Source organism: Cyrtonyx montezumae, unplaced genomic scaffold (assembly GCF_038088225.1).
Source record: "Cyrtonyx montezumae isolate F1298 unplaced genomic scaffold, pur_monq_1.0 scaffold_0, whole genome shotgun sequence".
NCBI classification, from domain to species: domain Eukaryota; kingdom Metazoa; phylum Chordata; class Aves; order Galliformes; family Odontophoridae; genus Cyrtonyx; species Cyrtonyx montezumae.
The window spans coordinates 28253679-28275230 of NW_027071824.1; the positions used below are offsets into that span (position 1 = coordinate 28253679).

Below are 21552 nucleotides of genomic sequence, written 5' to 3' on the forward strand. Positions count from 1 at the left end.
CCTCCCAAACTTCCTAAACATTAAGATTTTTTTATTCAGTAAGTGTCAAAAATACCATTCAGCCAGCACAGTAGCTTTATTTTGCAATATTATACACAATTCAGTGAAACCTCACAGGAGACTTACCACTTTTTGTCATTTCCTTAAGTGAGAATCAAAGAGCAAGGTCCCCAGTTAACCCCAAGGAAAGAGAAAACACTCTGCTGTTACCAAAAGTCATGTTAACATTTAAAGTACCTAACCAGTTAAAGGCCACATCTCCGTATGCTGTTTTAATAAAGTTTACTGTTTTAATAAAGTTTAGCTTCTTTTGGTGTAGTACCTTGAGATGCAGATTCCTCCATAGTTCAAGTAATTTTAACACGTGGTATATTATTTGTTACAACATAACTGTTATCTGAAGTCTATGGCACATTGATTTTCAGGGTAAAAAAAATTCTCCTGTGTTAAGCTGCTACAACATGGCACAAAGCCAGGAGTTAAAGGTAGCTATATTTTGGTGCTTTTTGCTGGCTTATTTTGGAGCACACATAAATAAAAGGCACAACTTTTCCCCTTTCTTCTCATTATTTATATACTACAAAAGCCTAACTTTCCAGCACTGCTCCATGCCTGCTGGCCCCAGTGCAAGAAAGGTTTAAGTCAGCATCCAATGCTAGTAGCAGCTTTATTTGCTTACCCAATGGCTTTAGTTTAGCATGCTACTTCTGAGGTGGCCACTGATGAGAGGCCAACAGTTTTCCTGGAAAAAGAAAATTTCAAAGCTTTAAAAAAGAAAAAAGTTATTTACATTCATGTACATATATATTTCCCCAAAACAAGGTCAGAAAGTGCACATTTTGAAGTCTCGTCTCAGTACTATAAATGTCCATGAACCTAAATATTACAGCAGTGCCAAGAACAACAGCATCATTAAGGAACTGTCACTATTTCCATTACTGACCTTGTTTTTGCAAGAATATAATGAATATATTGAGATTTGCTCTTAGCTAGAACTTAGCATTGCTATGTCTTCAGTATGGCGTTTTAAATTAGTTTCTCTACAGCAATCAGAATCTGAAAAACAGACAGATAGTGGTTTCACTTCTTGGTGCTCTTTTTTGCACAGGGATTTTCAAGAATGGAAGTGAGCTTACAGGAAAGTAAGAGCCCTGCACAATCACAGCTCCACAAACCATTACCACACTGTTAAAATCTTAAAAAAAAATATTTAATGATTTGTGGATCTTTACATAATTGATTTTCATGATTAACAACCAATAACATTAATGAAGTTATCATACATAAAAACAGCTTAGGTCTTAATATCAATGGTCTGACGAACATATTTAAACAAGAATATTCAGAGTGAAGATTAGTACTAAATTTAGCTCCTAAACTTTGCTAAACTTAGACACGCTCAACTTGATACATCTTTTTAAAGTCTGAAAAACAGCAGTTTCAAGTAAGCCTGGAGTGCTTAGGTACTGTGGCCAGATTTACCATGACTATGTACGACACGCTGACTGGACAGAACTGTTAAAAAGAAGCAGAAGTTGAAGCACTACCTCTGAAGGTTCTTGCTTTGGTTGTCTCTAAAAACGTTCTGAACTGTTACCATAACAGTGCAAGTTCATTATAAAGCCACATGCCTCAGTGTAGATGTTTTCTTGTAGACTGAATTTTATTATGCCCACTGCCAGCAATGGACATTCTGCTTGGAAAATCCAACTCCTGCTGTAAAAAGTTTGGCTGAACCAAATTAAAAAAGTAATTCCAATATCGGACTCAAATGAACACACATCATTTAATTTAGGTCTTGTAAAGAAGCCCTCTCCACCTACAGTCTTTTTAAACAAGGCACAAATAGGGAGCAGACGTTCCAGCAAACGTGATTGTCTAAATTGAACAGTCCACAGTAGTCTTGTAGTCCAGCACAATGAAACGCTTCTGCTGTCCAACTCTATGCCACATCTTCCAGATAATCTGCAACATCACTAAACTGAGAAATGGTATGGTCTTGTGTGATGTCTTCAAGCTAGAAAATAAATGAAATCACAAGTTCAGAAAGCATAGAAAAAAAAATAAGCGTTATTTCATAAAATCCTTCGCATCAGGTCCTTTCATTGGGACTTCAGCTCATTTGGGAGGTGGGTAGATAAGATCTTGAAATAAAGGATACAGCATCCTTATGCCGGATGCTAAACCAAAATCTATTTTATTTGCAGATCTACTTTACATGATTAGAAACAGAGTGAATTGTGCTACTAAACCGTTATTTTTTTTTTTGTTAAATCAGTATAGTACCTAACTTGACAGGAATGTTAGGTGTAAGAATACAAAACATAACAAATAATGACTAAGAAATAACTTAGGAACCTATAATAACAGCACATTCCTTTATAGGCAGTTAAAAATATAAAGAAGAACAAATTGAAGAGAGTCATACTTTATCACTGGCATTCAAGTCTTCTGTTTCCACAGAAATGTCATCTATTTCTTCACCAATACTGATATCACTTTTCTCTGAGCGATGGCTAGTACTAAGAACAAAGAGAATTAGAACTTCAAATGTCCAGGCACTACATTTACCTTCATAGCAGATTAAACAGGAAGGAGCCATGATAAATACTAACTTAAGTGTCAGTCTTACAGTTTACAATATTGGTATCTAGATTAAAGGAATGAAGCTCTTAAATATTTATTACTGACTACTCATGATCCTTTTTATTTTTATTTTTTTACTGGAATAATTGCCTAGTAGTTCTAATTAAGTATTAAAACATCCCTAAGTGCATGGTTTAGGAAAAGAAAATCTTCAGTTAATGAGCAACTTAGAGAGTATCTTAAAAGTTAGCACGCAGGTTTTTAAAAAACTCATTAAGACAGACAAAAGCAATGCATTTTGCTTTATTTTTCTTTCCCCTTTAAAAAGACTTCTTATTAACAAACTGAAGTTTAGCAGAGTTCAAAGGGTAAGTTCACAGGGTCCAGCAATAGTGACTGGCTGGAATAAGAATTAATTTATGTATGACAATGGATATGCTTATAACATATGAAATACTACACTACTGCAATATCATCTCTCTCTTACCTGTTGAAGTCATCAGCATACTCGTCATCATCTCCATTTCCTAAACAATTTTTAGAAGGTATTAATAAAAATTATTTTTCAGGAAATGCAAATGAAAAAGCAAAACTTATCTAGTTACTTTTAAAAAAAGCATTCAAAACTTCTATTTTCTTAGGAACCTAGACAAGAAAATAAATTATCTGATACTAGAGGACTATGTGTGGGATAAGTCAAATATTTGCTGCATGCATAGAATACTGATCTGCATACAAAACTCAAAAGTTTTCACTTCCCTGTATTCCTTCTGATCCGATCTCACTCCTAACTCAGTGGGTCTCACAGTGGTTTCCAACAAAACACCAGAAGATGAAGATACTTGTTCAATATTGTATATTGCATTTTCTCAGACTCCCCCAGGAGGCTGGGCCAGAACTGAGCTAACAATGTCAAAGCTTAATCATGCTTGGCTGTTACTTACCTAATTCTAAAGATCCCAGTTTTGCATTCACCAACCGCAGGTCTTTCAAAACAGAATTTCTATTTAAATCTGTAGGAAAACCAAACCAAACCATAACAGAAATTTGGCTTGTGACTACAGTTCCCACTTCAATTACCTATAACAACCATTATTTTATAGTAATTTTATGTAATTGTACAATATATCATGGTAGTATTACATTCAACTTTCAGGTCTGAACTGTGCTAACATTTAAACACACGAGCAACAACAATAGATGATGTCCCAGCATTCGAGAGCCTTTTCAAGTCTCCTTAAATATCTTTACTATGATATTTGCATGAATTCTATAAAAAGGACTAAGCTGAAAGTGAGCAGTAGGAATTTATACTCTTGTAAACTGCTTTACACAGAAAATGAAGTAGGTAAGTATTTCATGCTCCAAACTACAAGATGTGACAATGAGTGACAATCTGGCAAAAAACCTCCATATGCTATCACTCAGAAATGAGCAAATAGATCAGAGTCACCGACAGGCAACTTATAACATACTTATATCCAAATATTCAGAGTATTCATTACGTTATAAGAAATATTTCCTATATTCATCAAAAACACAAAAACATGCAGAAGCTTACCATCAGGCTCCTTTAGTGAAGGTGCACCCATCAGAGAACTTAAGCCACTTTTCAGAGGTGGTGCTTCAGAAAGGGATGCTAGATCTCCTGCTTTATTGGAATCACTTTTCCTAAAAGAAACCAAAGAAGTATTCCACAGAACTATAAAATGCATAAGTGACTTCTTATTTTCTTCTTACTTACTCAGTTTTCGTAAATTTAGAACAGCCATATGGGCAGCAAAAAGAACAAAGGAAAAAGACTATCCACACTGCAGTCTAAGATGAGTAGCTAGCTAGCACAAGTGTCAAGCAAGGCCACTTTCTCATCGATGCAAAGGCCTGATCTTCTTTCACCATCAGAACTCCCACACCTCCTTTAGCATCACTATTTTTAACAAAGGGTCTTTTATCATATACATGTAAGCAAAGTCTAAAGAAGAAAGATTATCAGATAAATCGTGTACTTGTGTCTGAATGTAAGTCAGCTTAGCGTAGTTTACACTTAAAAGATTAGGTCTGCTGAAACTACTAATTCCCAAGAGCACTCAGCCCACAGAAGGGAAACTTCTCAATTATAGCAAAATAGATCTCACCACCACCAGTTAAAGCTCACCTGGCTACTACTCATTATGCTCATATATTTGAAATAACCAGTGATCAGATCTGGCCAGAGAATAAACAACTTGTTGAAAACTGCACAGTTTTGTGGTGTGAAGAGGAAAACCTCAGTGATGAGGAAGCATTCCTTATGCTTACAGTTAACAGTTACCAGATATTTGTACAACCTCATAAGGAATACAAAATATTTAAAGCACCATCCTTCTCATTTTTCAATTATTTTAATGTTGGTCACAACTGCAGCTGTGTCACAACAAGGAGCACTGGTGCCTGTAACACACACATTCATTCCACCAAAGAAATAAGTTGGGGACATCATAAAGCATAAACTGATGCACCTTAGAGCGATACAGGTTTTTCTCTCTGGTACATTCAAGAGATCAGAGATGAGCATTTCAGAAGCAAAACAGTTGCATGTACAAAGTGGGTGCAGCACAAAAGAAACTTGCCTCCCCATATCACTTACCAGCCGTAAGTTCTTTCTGGTTTGGGTATAGGATCATCAAAAAAAGAATCTCCCTCTATATCATCTTCATCCACACCTGGATCACTTTTTTCTTTGGTATTTAAGTCTTTGTTTTGCAACTGAGGATCTAGTTTTGTTTCATTAGGCAGAAAATGAATGCTTCTTTTGCTTGCTTCTCCTGACGAGGCGCTTGTATCACTCTGAGTGGCTTCAGTAACCTTTAAAGACAAAGAAAACACACCTCTCTGAAAGAAAAGGTAATTTCCCTTCAAAAAAGCCCATATAATCTGCTTTTATTTCTTAAAACACTGTAAGCAGTATTATATACTTATAATATTAACCAAACACTACAATGTTTTAAAGATCTTTAGATGTATTTAGTACATCTCTGGGCCCATCAGAAATTATACAACAGAAAAAAGTTGTTTTTAATCACTTCAGAAAACGTTCCTTACTGTTATGGTTTGTTAAAGAAGTTTGTTCTATCCTTTGTGCAGTTTTATATCCAGATGAACTCTTATTAAAAGAGCATTCCTTTCTGAATGATGATGATGGTCAAATGAAGAAATTTACATACATGCTACTTCTTAAGTTCTAGCTTTGAATATATTTTTAAAGCATGTCATGATTTTTTTTATTAGTGTTATTTGGCAACTCCTCTCTAAACAACTTCTTTTGAATTAATCACCTTCAAAATAAATTAATTTAAACTCATGTAAATGACACCACCTTAAAATAATAATAATAATAATTTTAATGTAGCTTCAAAAATATTTCTGATTTCATGAAAGAAAAAAGCTTGCCCTATGTTGTAATTTCACTAAGAGACTATAAATGTGAATTGCATAGTTGAAATGGCTTGGAATATAACCAGCCACGGAGGTTCACGTACTGGCTCTCAGTTTTCAGTGACAGACCTGCTTACTTGGCAGCTTCTCTAAACCAAGCTGAAAACTACACCAAGTGGCATGTCTCTGTGAAGCAACACTAGGGTCCAAGTGGCAAGCGTAACGTGACTACAGATAATTAGCATTCAGAGAGGAAATAATGTAAAGACAAAAATGATACAAACAAGGTACCTAAGAATAGGTAGCTTTCACTCTTCGTATCACACTCATGGCTCAGTCCTATAAATACTCATGCTTTTAAGGACTGCTCTATATATAGTACAATCAGGCAATATAGATCAACTCCTGTCTTTACAAAACCTGTGGCCCAGTGATCAACATTTAATTTTATGTAGTTATTAACTTGGTGCAACCAAATGGGTTTTGGTTTTTATTTTTAAACATTAACATCTCACTGCATAGAAAGAATACTACAATTTATTTTCCCCCATAGTAAAATGAAAGCAATGACAAGATCTATTTACTTTACAAACTCTAACGCAACAGCAGCAACAATTTCAAAGCAAAACCAATAGCATTGTTTATCCCAGATAAGCAACATATAGGTTGCACTGACCAAAGGTGGTTTTGTGGGATGTTTTTGTTTTGATTTAGTTTAAAAGTCAGCCATTACTTTTCACTTGAAAGGCTAAAGTGAGGCTTTTCAAACCACAGGCCATGAAATTTCAAAAGTCATTTTACCTCAGTCACTGAACCACAATCAACTGCTGGCAGCAACTCAGTTCTTCCAGGGCAAGAAAAATACCTGTAAGTGGTAGTTCCGACAATTTTCTGATCCCTTTTCCTCAAGGCACAGAGCTGATGAAAATTAAAATCTTAGAGATATCTTGACCAGAGTAAAAGGGACATTGCAGCCATTTTTCTTTTCTGGGTCCTGAAGGAACGAGCTGCTGCTATCTTGTATGGGACACTGGAAGGTGTTACTGTTTGCTTGAGTTCATCTATCCAAAAGCACTGCTTAAGTGAAATAGCTACTTTCAAATTGCAGTGACAGCCTAGGAATGACTAACAGTTCAATACACAATGTGTGCACCTGGGGTTGCAAGCCTAATGCTGTTAATAAGGCAAGTCAGTGTGGATTCACACTTGCACTTAAATGCCACTCTTGCTGCTGCCAAAAGCTGTGGTCTTGATCTCTCCCTGTATGATCTCTATCGATATCTATTGGTTGAGTCACAGAGCCAATTCAGTTCACATTTAAGTTATGAATAGAAGTTCTCAGGAAAACTTTTTTTTAAAATCATCTTTATTTCCTAATGAAAAAAAAACCTTAGGATTTTATACTTCCTGCTTGTCTTCTTCCACCTACCCCTACCTAATGCGTGTGAGATTGGTTAGCTGCAACCACTGCTAAATAGGCACAAGTTAACAACTGCATAGCAGAAATCTCCATCAAGGACAAACAAACGAATAAAACTCATTCTACACATCAGGTCAGATCAGCCTCGAGACACATCCATGCACAAATTAAGAAATTTAAACTTGAAGGTGAAAGGTGGTATGTGCAAGGCAGTGTGGAATATTATGACTTGTAACATCATCTTCAATAGTACCTCTTGGCTAATCTACTATTAACCTAAGACAGAAGTAGGAGTTCAGCAATACTGTTGCTTCACACCTAACACTGATACTTAAATCAACATTTGGATTTTTTTTTCCCCCTAAGCTTGTACCAAGCAAGAATGAGCACCTTCCAAAGTAAAAATGAAATGATTAGAATTACACTGAAAGGTCACTTTTAGAAATATGAGCTGTTTAAGATACTATCAACAAACAGCCATTAAAGTTACTTAGTCTTGAAATGAAGCTTTCTTTTCTAAGTATAGTATATAGTTCTCAGGTTTGGCATGGCATGCAACTGAAGAACTGGAATAAAACGAAGCAGATGCAAATTTTTGGTTTTCTTTCTTTTTATCTTAACCACTCCCCTCTTCCAAATGGATCAAGTAGTAACAACACCCATGCAGTGTTATACTTCTCAGCTTTCACTGGTGAGTTAGAAAGCTTCTAAGTTGTTTCCAGATATCCTGAGGGAAACAAAAGCTTCAGATGTGTAACATGCTCAAATTACATCAATAATTTGAACCAACTTGAATACATGAATCATTTTTTGTTGTTGTTGGATAGTAGGTTTATAAGTGATTGTGCCCCTGACCCTGCCATACACTTCCATAACTTCATGACCTACTGACTTATTCCAGTCAAGTGTAATGAAAGATAAGGGTCTGTAAGATGTTAGTTCGTACAAATTCTGTGTTAACAGGAAGAGATAGAAGAGAAAGCAACAGGCCCCAAGGAAAAGACAGCTGTACCCTTATCAATTCCAAGTAGCAATCAGCCAACTGACCAAGAAGCAGACAAGTAGCCCCAAAGCATTTCACAGACATTCTGCGTATGCAGTTACAAACCCAGTCACACAGGTACAGGACTTACCACAGAACAGCCACATGTTCTCAGAACATGAAAAGGACAGTGAAGTACTAATGAACAGAGCCTACTCTGTAAGAAGCCTGGCCACCACCTTTTGCTGCTCAGAAACAGTTTGTTAGCATACAGTGTAGGGCCACAAAAATGATTCAAGGGATGGAACGTCTCCCCTACAGGCTGAGAGAGCTGGGGCTGTTCAGCCTGGAGGAGAGAGCTTTGGGGAGAACAGACAGCAGCCTGTCAGTATCTAAAGGAGGGATGGGGGCTCTAAGCAAGAAAGATACAGACTTTTTAGCAAGGTCTGCTATGATAGGACAAGGGAAAATAGTTTCAAACTGAAAGAAGGGAGATTTAGATTGGATATAAGGAAGAAGTTATTTTACAGTAAGGGTGGTGAGGCACCGGAAAAGTTTGCCCTGAGAGGTGGTAGAGGTCCCACTCCTGGAGACACTCAAGGTCAGGCTGGACCAGTCTCCAAGCAACCTGATCTAGCTGTAATGTCCCTGTTTGTTGCAGGGGAGCTAGACTATATGACTTCTAAAGGTCTCTTGCATCTCAAAAGGTTCTATACTCTTTCTTCCTATAATGGAAGGTGTAAAACACAGGGTAGCATATTCTCTGAGTAGACATTTTACCTGCTCAGACTTTTAATCCAAACACTTCTTCCACTTAAAAAATCCTTTATAACCTGGTATCTGAACACAGAGATAAAATAGTAATAATACAGACAAATGAAAGAAAACTGTTGATTACTTAAGTAAATGCCACTGTACCGTACGAGGACACTCTTCCTTCTGTATACTTTTTCATGACATACAAACCATCTTACCTTACTCGGTATGGAGTGTGTACTCGATCTTCCATCAGATGATTTTGACACAGAACACAGGTCATCACTCAGAACTGGAGCAACCTAAAACGTTCCACACAAATGCTTATTAGAAATACACTGAATCATGTCATAATACCACCCAACAGAAACAAGACTGCTGTTTCTGCTCATAGTGTATGCAAGCTGTGACACTATGCTGCTGTATTAAGAAGACTCTGACAACCACTTCTGAATCGGTAGATGGACCAATTGCATCTTGAGTGCAGAGGATTTTCTTTCAAACCACAATCACAACAGACACAGACAAATGTTACTGGTTGGATTTCATTAATTTAATTAACAACTACAATCTACTCCATTAAAATAGCATTCTCATTGCCTTCAGGTATTTCAAAACTTTCATACATTTAGCTTTTTAAAATATGTTTTAAGAACAGCTATAAAAGTTTAACAAAGCCAGTTCTAATTTTACTAAGACCTGAAAAATCTAGAAGTACAAAGATAGAACTGATAGCTGTTAAAGACATTAACTAATCATATTAGAAATTAGAAAAAATTGGTACAGTGTTGTGCATCACTTTTCTGGGTTCACCCTATGCTAGTACACTCTGGCAGAACAGAAGTTAAAGGGCAGCAAGAAAAGCAACTTAGTCATTATCTTTCAGCAATATTTTCTGATAAAGAATGTTGAAAGCTTTTCCTAACTTTATAGTGAAGGCTTGAAACAATTTAATGCTACATCAGTTAAGTGTTTTTCAGTTCATTTCTCAACACTGAAATAAAGGATTATGAAGAAAGAAATTAAATTAACTGTACTTACTTCTCCATTGCCTGATACCTTTTTCTGCTGACATTTTCTAACAACGTCCAGCAACAGGGGACCACCCACTGTACCTTCTTCTGTAATTCCCAAATCTCGAGCTAAGTTTTCTCGATCATCCAAGCCATTCAGCTGCAAGGGGAAAAAAAATAAAATAAACAACAAAAAAAAACCACCACAACACAGAACTGTCAGGAAACACTATACATTTTGTAAAAAATCCTGAAGCTTGTTGGTCTTGTTTAATAGAGCAATAACCTGACAAACCAGTGATTATTAAAGACTTCCCACTGCATGCAGAATAAAGTCATAACAGTTATGACATCGTTTACTACTTATCTATATATGAATTTAATCACTGATCACTCAAAGGTGTTTTAAACACAAGAACGCTACTCAAGTACACCAAAACACGAAGGATAAAAAGATTCACTGCTCAGAGAGGGACTAAAACAGGAAAACAGGGTAAAATGTTTCAGCATAGCAGTCTTGGTCAACTTCTTAACCTTCAGCCAAGTCCCACACGTGAACTAGAGTAGACAAAGAGGCTTTTACTGGAAAAAGGTAGTGTTTCAAAGAGCAAGAGATACCATTGTGCTGAAAATAAAACACTCCTCCCAAGAACAATTGGCAGCTTAGGAGAACTCATGACTGTTTCTGTTCAGTAGTATAAATTTGAACCTTGGTACAGATGTCTCCTAGTGCAATAAATGCAGACAAGGATATTCGATAAACAGTGTATGTGATTTAGAATGATTAAGCCCCTAAAAAGAACACGGACTTCTGAGAAACATCAGAATATTGTTTGTACGGCCCCAGTTTTGAGTTTTCTAATCTATGCTCAAAGTATTCTTCTGGTCATCTTTGCCAAAACAGTAAAATCCATATCTAATACAAGTGAAGAAAAATAAAGTTCACTATTCAAATAAGAATAAATTTGGCTTTTTGTTTTAATAACAAATTAACTATACAAAGAGATATTAAGAATATTATGAAATGTAAAGAGAAATTCATTAGTTAAATGGAACTGTTTCAATCCCAAAATTTATTATGAAAATGTTTACACCACAAAAAGACAAAGAAATTGGTTTGACAGGAAAGCTAATCCAGTATCAAAAGCCTAAAAACCATTATTTTGATGACAAACTCCTTTGTTTCTCTGAAATTTCTCGCAGACTAGACATCTACGTGATTTTAATTTTCACAGACAAATATTAAGTTAACAATATGTCATGGTAAGACTGTAGAAGCATTCTCTCATATATATTCTCCCGCGGTTTCACAAGAATTATTAAGTAGTTAATTTAAATTTAACACATCAAACATTGACTTTTGAAAGGGAATAATCATTTATATAGGCACGTTTACCTGGGAAAGCTGTCTTTATGGCAGCCTATGCCTTTTACATGCTAAATATTTTTAAAAAATTCAAATAAACATAAGCAACTAGCTTAAGTAAATTTACTACAGCTTTTGTATTCACTGGCATGCACCCCAAAGGATCAGCACAACGCATAAGCAAAAACAGTCTATCTTACTGTGCTTGATTCAGGCTGAAAAACGGCCAACGTAAAATCAAGGTTGAAAAACCGTAGAAATTCTGCAACAAGACCTGCCACCAAACGACCTAGAACGTAAGTATAAAAATAAGAAAAGTTTAAAAAAGTAGAAATATACAGACAAGTAAGTGTTACTTCAAAGTTATAATACATACATGACTTTAGGATGAACTACACTGAACGAACCGAACTCCTACAGATATCATTTAGACATTCAAACTACCATCCCACAGCTGACTAGCTCCAAGTTCACATCATATCCAATTCCATAACTTCTAACACAGCCAGGTTACCTAAATTATTTAAATTAAGCAATAAGGCAGGGGGGAAAAAACCACAAGGGATGTCTTCCAAAACTCAAGTTAAAGATCGGGTTTCTGTTTGTTTTCACTTTGCTTTCACCTGTTCTGTTACTTTAAAAATATGATTTTTGCATTTTCCTCGTGTGTTCACTACAGCATCTCTACAAATCGTTTTTCACTGATAACTGCCTAGAATGGCTTTACTGAGTTAGTGTAATCAAAACTCATCATGAAATATTAACTTAAATGTACTAGCTACCTCAGTTAAAAATAAAACTTCAGCAACACTAACCTTAAAAAATTCTAGATTATACTCTATTCCAAAGCCAGTAATAACACAGACATTTATTTGACAGGAATAAAAGCATACTTTATGTTATGAAAGATTCAATCTTTTTTTCACTGTTGTTTTTAATTTTGTGAGACGTGGTAATCAGAACTTACCATCTTTTGTACTCAAAAAATTTTTCAAGCTTTCATTAACCAGAGGTGCTTTGTTCTGTCAAAAAAGTAAAACAAATGTTAATTAACAACATCCTTGTGCTATTAAGAAGTTAAAAAAATAGTAAAAACCACAGCAAATTGGTGTTGTGGTGTTTGTTCTTCCATATAGTGTGTTACATGTAATTTACTTCTCCACACTCCACTTTTGTATAGATTCTACTACCTGTAAGTAAAAGCCATTTGCTCAGTATTTCTATTGTAAAAGCTAAAGATGTATAAGAACTACATTGATATTAAAAATAGCATACTGATTTTTAGTTATTTGATTATTGAAAAGATAAGTTAATTAACTTCCCAAGTTGCTCCTTTAACGTAACATCAAGTTTAAAGAAGTTTGATCATGCTTAAAAAATATTAGTTGAGAAATCATCTAGACAAAGGATGCTGATTAGCAGTTCAGAAATCAGTGCTTTTTATTATTAATTAAAGGACCTTTCAAGATATTATGAAAATGTTCTTTTGCATTGATAGATTTGTCTTCAACTGTGACTTCAAAGCAGAAAGAAATCAATTTGCTGTGTTCAGATAAGGCAAAATGGTTTAGAATTTTTCAAGTGAAATTCTAAATGCCATTCTTAATATACGAAAACACCCTGGATAGGAACCCAACTAAATTTAAGGAAAGGGTCTGATAGAGGTACCATGTACAACCAGTGATACTTAACATAGACAAGAAAGCCCCTTACCAATATTTAAAACAACCAAACAAAACCAACTTTCCTAACACTTAAGAATTCAAAATAGAGATAAGCATGAATATGCTTTCAGTGTCTCTGGAGTGCAAAATGAAAATGCCATGATAATTTTAAACCACTTGAAAAGGAGCGAGCTGAGAGGAATCATAGCAAGTCTCTCTCTTCAGCTCTACTGTTCTTTAGATCGTCTGGGAGGGGTTTTGGGGGGTACTCCACGTAATGTTGAAACTTACCATGAGAAAGAGCACTATATCACTCTTTCCTTATTTCTTCTTCAGTATTCTAAAGTTACGTTTCTGGCATATGGAGCCTCACGCCATAGAATAGTTACTCATACTTCCCATCCTTACTAAGATCACAATAACATCTATTGCAGTTGTGCATTCTTCCAGAAAGAGCACAACCAAGTAACCAGCAGAGCAAAGGGGCAGCTTTCCATTCTTCATTCTCAGAATGGAGAGCCTAGACATGCAGCACCTGCACCCTCTCCTCTCTAGGTCTAGAGCACGAATGGACACAGGGAAAAAAAGCAATGCTGGCAGCAAAAAGGGCCACAAAGCTAGCATGTGCATACCATGGCCGTACTGTTATTTAATGATGTTAGCATTACATACCCTAAATATTACATTGTCACAATACCAGTACCTAGCACATCTCTTAGTTCAGAACTCTTCACCTAACATAAGCAAATTATTTGGCAATAAGCATCTAGCACCCTTACAAGAGGATTTGCATACTCAGTAAGTTGCTGCACCAAAATTGTTTCGTGACAGACTTCTCAAAACAGACCACTATAAGATCTTACATCTCAAAAGACTTTTTCTGATTGGATAAAATCTTTAGCAGTCATCAGACATTATTTAAATTAGTATTTGGCAGAAAAGTTATTTAGTTACTCTAACCAAATGCAATGGAGCAACACAGAAGCGACAGCCATAGATAGTTTAAGGCTACAATTTTACAGTGAAGGCTATGTGATCTTTCTAAGTATTGGGAAAAAGTTTTTTTTATGCTCTTCTGCAGTGCTACATAATTTTCTTGTTTCACTTCACAAACATAAAGCATTCAAGTTATTGTTTTTAATTATACATAAACTGTCAGTAAGTCTACTTACCTCTACTTTCTCCTGCTCTTCTAATGCCAAAAAAACAGCTGCTCGCAACTCTGCCTGCCAAATAAAAAACAAAAGAAATGGCATTTCTACAAGCACTGTTTGACCAATGCAAACAGAACGCTAAGAGCCAGAAAGTATCTTAATACCTACTTGTTTCTCCCCAAGCAACTTGGCATCGATTGTAAACCAGATCAACACAATTAAGACATTAAAGATTACAAGCTAGGTGACTTGAGGGTGAGAAAGCTTTCAGGGAAGCAATGGGGCAGGAGGGATTTGATACAAGACTTCCCCAATTCTTCACCCTCAAGTAGATTCTAAAATAGATTTCCTCCTATTAGTTTCCCTTAGGAGTCAGAAATCCAACTTTTTGGGGAAGCTTTGAAACACCCTTAATTTACAATCCTTTCAGGAAACACAGACAAACAGCTTAGGATCATACTTTCTTTAAAGTTTAAGTTACACAAATTCCTACGACTCCTTGTCAGATCACACAGAGCAACAGAACTTCACAAGAAAGCATGTCTCCAGTCACTTGAACATACTAAAAGAACAACATGCTTACATTTGACAAAGTTTTCTGCTGTAATTAACTCTTAATCAGACATTTTGAAGTGGCCAGCTGTGTCTAGCAACCAGGCAACTATAAAAGACACTGCTACTCTGCATGCCATTTTCCTCAAGAGCACAGAAGAAAAAGTTGTTCAAAGACCAATTTGTATAACCAAAATTAAGAACAATTTGAAGAGCAGCTGGATTTCCTCATGTATATTAGCAAGGCAAAAAAAAAAAAGATCAGGTTAAAAGCAATTCTCTTTTAGGAAGGTATCCAAAAAAAGTCATGCAAAAACATTTAAAAAGACTACTCACAAGAAAAAGAATAGTATGTCTACCAGGTGGATGCATCACTTACTTTGACAGCAATTAATTTTTCCCAGGTGCTGGTGCACAGCATTCAATCAGCAAGCCTCCTTATAACATTAATTTAAATACTATTCTTACAAAATCAATCTACATTTAACTTCCTGGTCAACAGCTAACAAGTTTAATTTTGTTTAATTTTAAACCACTATGAAAAAAAACTCAAATGCTCCTAAGGCTGACTTTCTCTTCCACTGCATAAAGACAGCGTCATTCTTTCCCAGGCACTGTTAGTATGTTGCCTTACTATATTTTATTTCCATTGTTGCCCAAGAAACATTTATTCAGGGTAGCAGTAAAGCAGAACAAAGTTGAACTTCCTCACCCTTACCCTTTCAAAGCCTTCGATAAAACAGGGTTATGCTGTAAACTGTACCAGGATTATGATCTGTAAGTCAGATCTTGACAAGTACAGTGAATGTGCAAATCTATCACCCTAGATACCACTAAAGCCACAGGCTTCTTTTCCATGCTGTGTACACTAAGTTTTAGTAGGCACCTCTACAGAGTTTTAGTAGACAAGAGCTCATATCAATGACAAAGCAGTTAAATTTCACTGAACTTTGCTGAAGTGAGTAAAGCTGATACGGTACATAACAATTGCTACCTGTAAGCCATTGGGAAACACAGAGGTCAGTGTTTCAAAATCAAAGTTAATGTCCCCTTTTCCTACCAGGCACTTACAACTCGACAGACACTGACTCTTACTGATTGCTGTTGCAATGTAAAAGCAGTGGCCCAGGAAAACGTCCTTCTCGTACTGGCCTGTACTCCTCCTTCAGAGTCTACTTAAGTTTATCCTGTTCTAAACAATGAATCTTTCACATGTATCCAAAGGACTGTACAGGAAAACATCTCCCAAGGTGCAGCTCTCAGAAAGAAGACAGTTCTTAGTATCTCATGAGCTCCCCAAATACACAAACACATATTTAGGTGGCTTGTTCAAAACATTCATCTGATTTAGGAGCACTCTCTGAACCACAGTAAGACAGCAAACACCTACCTCAACAACTAATCTGAACTAGTGCACTCATAAAAGCCACCCACAGCAGCTTATGCACAAACACTGGATGGAAAGGCTGCAGTACGTTGTCCAGGACTGAGAGATGCCACAGGTCTCCCTTGCATCCCAGACTGCCAACGTCCATTTGATGCTTTTAGATAGCTCCCACTTGTGGATTCCAACATGTAGGTATGTAGCATGTGAGAACTACTTTACTATATGAAATAGAATACATTTGTCCAGCACTTAAACAAGAGAGCTTATTACACTAGGACTAGTAGAAACTTCCTATTTATTTCTATGCTTCAAAAGCACATAAGGATAGAGCAACCAAGGTGACTCACTTACAAGAGACAGTAAGCTCAAACTGTGAATACAGCCTTGCACAGTGCTCTCTCCCTTGCATAGTTACACAACCCACTTGCACACACTCTGATGTCCCAACACCCCCTGAAAGTATCCCTACAAATGTTTTTTTTTCCCCATCAAATTTTGCACATGCCTTCTACTCCAGTGGTCAATTTTTAGAAGGGCAACCAACAGCTTCAAGACACGGACCTCGAACTGGGGAACAGCAATCGAAAAGGTGACAACTGTAACTTGATAAAATGCGTTATCTGCAGTAGGATGAATAACCCAAAAGAATAACAGTCACAGAAAATAACAAGGAGGATGGTATACTTTGCTTGGCTTATCCGGATGGTAAGTAGACAACCAGTAAATAAAGAGAGGCTCACCAATAACACCACAAGGGAGGGATCTCCAAGAAGAGATCCTTCCCCAGTGGTGGTCAGCCCTTAAATGGGGTCTGAGACAGGTGGAGCCAGACTCCACCCCTTCTGATCACACAGTGAATTGCCTTCGTGTGTGCCCCTGCAGCTGACTCAGTGCTCACCTCGGGTGATCCATCAGTGGTTCAGGCCATGATTCAACAGTTCCCATACATCTGTACATATAAATAAGGGCACAAAAGAGATGAGTGGTACTATCTGTGGGAGTCTTCCTAGTCATTCTGCTTTTGATCAACAACTTGATGAGGCCTTGCCAAGGGATAGGCAAGTTCTTCAACTATCAAGGGAGATGCTGACTTCAGAGATCTGCACAAAGACAGACGAAAATACAAAACTCTCCTTCTGCAAAAATGCAATCAAAATACTTCAAAATGCACTCACAAGAACATGATGCATTTCCTATATATTTCAGGCTAAGGCTGTGAATTGATTAAAGCATGAGATATGGTATAGTAAAAGAACGCAGCACTGCAATTGAGAATTCTGGTTATGAGTCTTTCAGACAAAACAGTGACTTATCTGTGACAACTCTTCCACTACTGTGAAATAACTCTACAGATGTTCAAGTATACTGTATCTATACCATATCTCTTGTAAAACACAAAGTTTAGCAACAATGCTTAATGCTGTTGCTTCCTAACTCACCTGACTCTGTAGAGGAAGCATAGCATCAAACTGTCTAACCACTAGTGATTACCCCAGGCTTAAGAGCTATACACACCATGCTAAGAGCCTGCATCAGTCTGTATCCAAAACTGGTGCCCGGGAGGCTGCAATTCATAACCTCCATCCTATCACTCTCCATCTGTAAAGTTACCATCCCTAAGCAGAAACGGTAATTTTCATGCTCATTCTTCATCCATTTAAGCAGATAACACCTCACCATAGCAGCCCTCATTGGCTAAGTCATTAGACTTGTTAGCAATGCTAGCAATGAGGAATGCTGGAAGAAGAAAGATGGCGAACCCATACCATAGAGAAAGCAATAAATACTCAAAAGCCATACATTTTAAATGCTTGCAGCTACATTTATCACGTGCTGACTGCATATGTCACAAGCAGATCTTCACTCATATTCCTGAAGGTAGGATACATCCACAACATCAGGAGGACCATACCAACATTTAAATATTGAACTTCATTTCATCTTAAGTCATTATAAATGATCATCTTCCAGTTAATTTAAAAATAAGAAAGAGACGTTGGATAAGAAAAACTGATGTGGCCCCTTGATATGAGTAAACGAGTTGATTTTCTAGTATGAATTGCTTGAAAAGGACAAAACAGGGTGATTACACTGCAGTGAGCAGCAAATTGATTGCGACAGTTAACAATACAAAAATATAAGTTTTATGCACCAAAAAATTGGAATATGGGAAGACAAATATGACAGTTTAATCAACCTACACATGAGCAGTTATCACATCATTTTTTTAAAAATAGCATTTTTACCTTATCTCAGAACACATTATCAGCTAGTGCCACAGCCATGCAGGGTCTGAATCAAATTAGCAAGAACAGCATCAGCTGGCCAGAGCATTACTGGTCATGTGACATTTGTTATGCTTTTATTCCTCAGATTCATAGAAGCAGCAAGTTCCAAGGATGCTGTAAAATTTCAGGCAGCATAAACTTTTTATGGTTTTATAGCAGCTTCTCTATGAGAACAACCACATGTTCTTCAAGACAGGTGACTATCTGTATTTGTACAGCATGTCTCACATGTATAGCATCAGTTATCATCTTTAGTAAAGCACAAATATACTGAATTTAATGTTTACAGAACTCAGTAGGAAGCAGTTATATTCATCAGTTCCATTCCAATCCTTAGTAACTCCCATTTATAAAACAAATACACACATACTGCAGCTTAGAGAAGGGACAGGGAATTTTCAATTTGAAGTGGCAAATATACTTGCCTATTTCCCAGTTGCCACAATATTACTTCATTAAATACCTCAATACCCTGATGCCCAAAGCTTAAGACAAATAGACAAGTTTCAAACATATTTTTCAGTTGTCATATAAGTAACTAATTTTCTCTTGCAGCCAAATAATTTACATCTTTATTACCAAACCCCAAAGTTAACTGAAAATTAGAAATTTGTCAACTGTAATCCACTATGAAATTGTACAGCATGTGAAAATAAAGATTAAGTTTCTTGCTAAAAACTACTCAATCACTACTAGCTCCCAAAGGTATTGACAGCCTGATACATTTTATCTGCTGAAATAATTCGGTTAGTACTCTAATCCTTCCAGGGTCATCTTTACCTGTAGTAAGTTCCTCACACTAATTCAGCTATATTTTGGTAATGTAATTTTCTCTTTAACATATCTACTCCAGTAATTCTCAAACATAGCTATCTATAGTAAGCCTTCTAACCTCACCCATCTTGAAAGATGGCTAGCGCTCCTTTTCAAATATAAAATAAACAATTGGTGGCAACATGTAGATGTTTTCTCAGTCCTACAACATAATAAAAAATACTGACCGATAGACAGTAGATAAAGTAACATTACAGAACACAACTATGCTTAATTTTGTTTAACAAAAATACAATGGTTTTGTTTTTTACACTTTTATTCTAATTATTGCATAGTATAACCTAAATCAAAAGTTAACCACTGAAGGACATTTATTCATCATGAATTCTGAAGGTTGTTTGTCAAATATAACAACTTCTGTAAGTGATTAACATTATCAATCAACTCATACCTAACAACCCAGTACACCAATTAAGGTTTACAACCAAGAAAAACAAAATAATTGTGTACTAGACTGCAGCACTAATCATGAGTATACCCTTTAAAAACAGTAACTCCCAGTATCCAAAAGTTCCTATCTCTGTAAGTTGTTTGCTAGTTTAAGAATAACATACACCATGTTAGATACTGCACACTTACAGCATTATACAATAATGGAGAACGCAATCAAAAAAAATGACAAAAAACCTCAAAACTGTTAACAGTAGTTCAAAAGCTTGCATACTGCACAAGGTAGGAGTTAGATCATAGCAAGCAACTGAGCTTTAGTGTCCTAACATGCTTGTTCTTTTTTTTTCCCTCTTTTAGTTATTATAATTTTACTATCCCTATATTTCTATTGCTTGAAACTACAAAAGAAGATAACAGGTGGACCAGAAGGCCAACTCTGATACCTAGCTAGAAGTAAGCTCCCCAACTCAAAACGAAGTTGTATGAGCATGAACCCTTCATCTTTGGATAGAATTTAAATAAGGATTATGCATTTGAAATGCAAAAGCATTTCACAGTGAGGGTGACGGAGCACTGGCACAGCTGCACAGAGAGGTGGTGGAGTCTCCTTCTCTGGAGACGTTCCAGACCCGCCTGGACACCTACCTGTGCAACCTGGGCTAGGGAGCTGCTTTGGCAGGGGGTTGGACTCCATGATCTCTAGAGGTCCCTTCCAACCCCTACAGTTCTGTGATTCTGTGAGAAATACATTTGTAATAATGGTGTTTTGTTGAAAAGTATCAACAGTAGCCAAATACCAGCTTCTATGTACACATGCAAAGATTCCATCAACTATTTCAGCTGTTCATATATTCCTGGAATTCCAATAACTACCACCCACATGCTGAAACGCTCTAAGTATTATTCTGAGGGCAAATTCCAACATCCTTGATTTGAAATCCAAGCTTCTTTTCTCCTCCAGCTTACAAGGAGGTTCAGAAGTTCTCATGCTTTGATACCTGCACACCTCTTTGCGCTGTGTGTCCTCAATAGTTGTTACTGGAAGCCTTGAGCATGAATCCACAGAATCCACTTTCACACTCCTTCTGATGCAAGTCCAGGCTAAAAGGCTTGGAAACTGATTACACTCCATTACAACACTCAACGTTTTCTAACACAGCATTAGCAGGCATACAGCATCCCCAAACCCTTCTCAGCCAACCTCCTAGACACAGCTGCACCACACCACACAGCAGTGTTAAACAGTGAGCCTCGAAGACTCCGGCTTGGATCACAGAATCGGTCAGGTTGGAAAAGACCTCGAAGATCATCGAGTCCAACCACGACCTAACCATACTACCCTAACAACCCTCAGCAGAAAAGCAGCGCGGGGACCCCGGCTCCGCCTCCCCGTCGAGCAGCCCGCCGGCCGGGCCCACAGAGAGAGCGCACCGGCTCCACAGCGAGAAGCGGGCGCTGGACACGGCTCCTCGGCCACAGCTCCGGCCCGAGAGGACGGGGGCAGCGCCGGGAAGGCGGGCGCCGCCGCCAGGCCGTGACAGCCGGCGCGGGCCTGCGCAGCCAGCCGACCACGCTGTAACGGCGGCGGCCGCCGGGACCAGCAGCGCTCCCTAGGCGCGCCAAGAAAAGGCCTCCCGCTCGCACCTTGATTTTATTGAGCACCCCGCTGCTCTCCAGCGTCTGCACCAGCAGGTCCCGCAGCTCCGTGTCTTCCTCCGCCGCCGCCATCTTGTTTCTCCCTGACAA

At 37.3% G+C, this 21552-nt stretch overlaps 1 protein-coding gene across 1 annotated transcript; it reads right to left on the reverse strand.

The window, feature by feature from the left end:
• Window positions 1-1031: 1031 nt before the first annotated feature.
• On the reverse strand, window positions 1032-21552 carry CEP43 (centrosomal protein 43). Its single transcript, XM_065731124.1, has 12 exons — window positions 21451-21552; window positions 14374-14427; window positions 12505-12559; window positions 11738-11826; window positions 10200-10331; window positions 9377-9460; window positions 5213-5430; window positions 4148-4257; window positions 3531-3599; window positions 3074-3113; window positions 2429-2522; window positions 1032-2017 (listed from the first exon to the last, which is right to left on the reverse strand). Exons 1-12 carry the CDS (start codon window positions 21532-21534, stop codon window positions 1943-1945), a joined length of 1104 nt encoding a protein of 367 aa, XP_065587196.1. The 5' UTR covers window positions 21535-21552; the 3' UTR covers window positions 1032-1942.

Bases quoted from the DNA above. Each gene is read 5' to 3' on its own strand.
- CEP43 (XM_065731124.1), bottom strand. From the start codon at position 21,534: ATGGCGGCGGCGGAGGAAGACACGGAGCTGCGGGACCTGCTGGTGCAG. The intron at 12,560-14,373 runs GTAAGTAGACTT...CTTTTTTGACAG, and splicing joins AAGAGCAGGAGAAAGTAGAG to AACAAAGCACCTCTGGTTAA. The intron at 2,018-2,428 runs GTATGACTCTCT...TTTATTTTCTAG, and splicing joins ACTTGAATGCCAGTGATAAA to CTTGAAGACATCACACAAGA.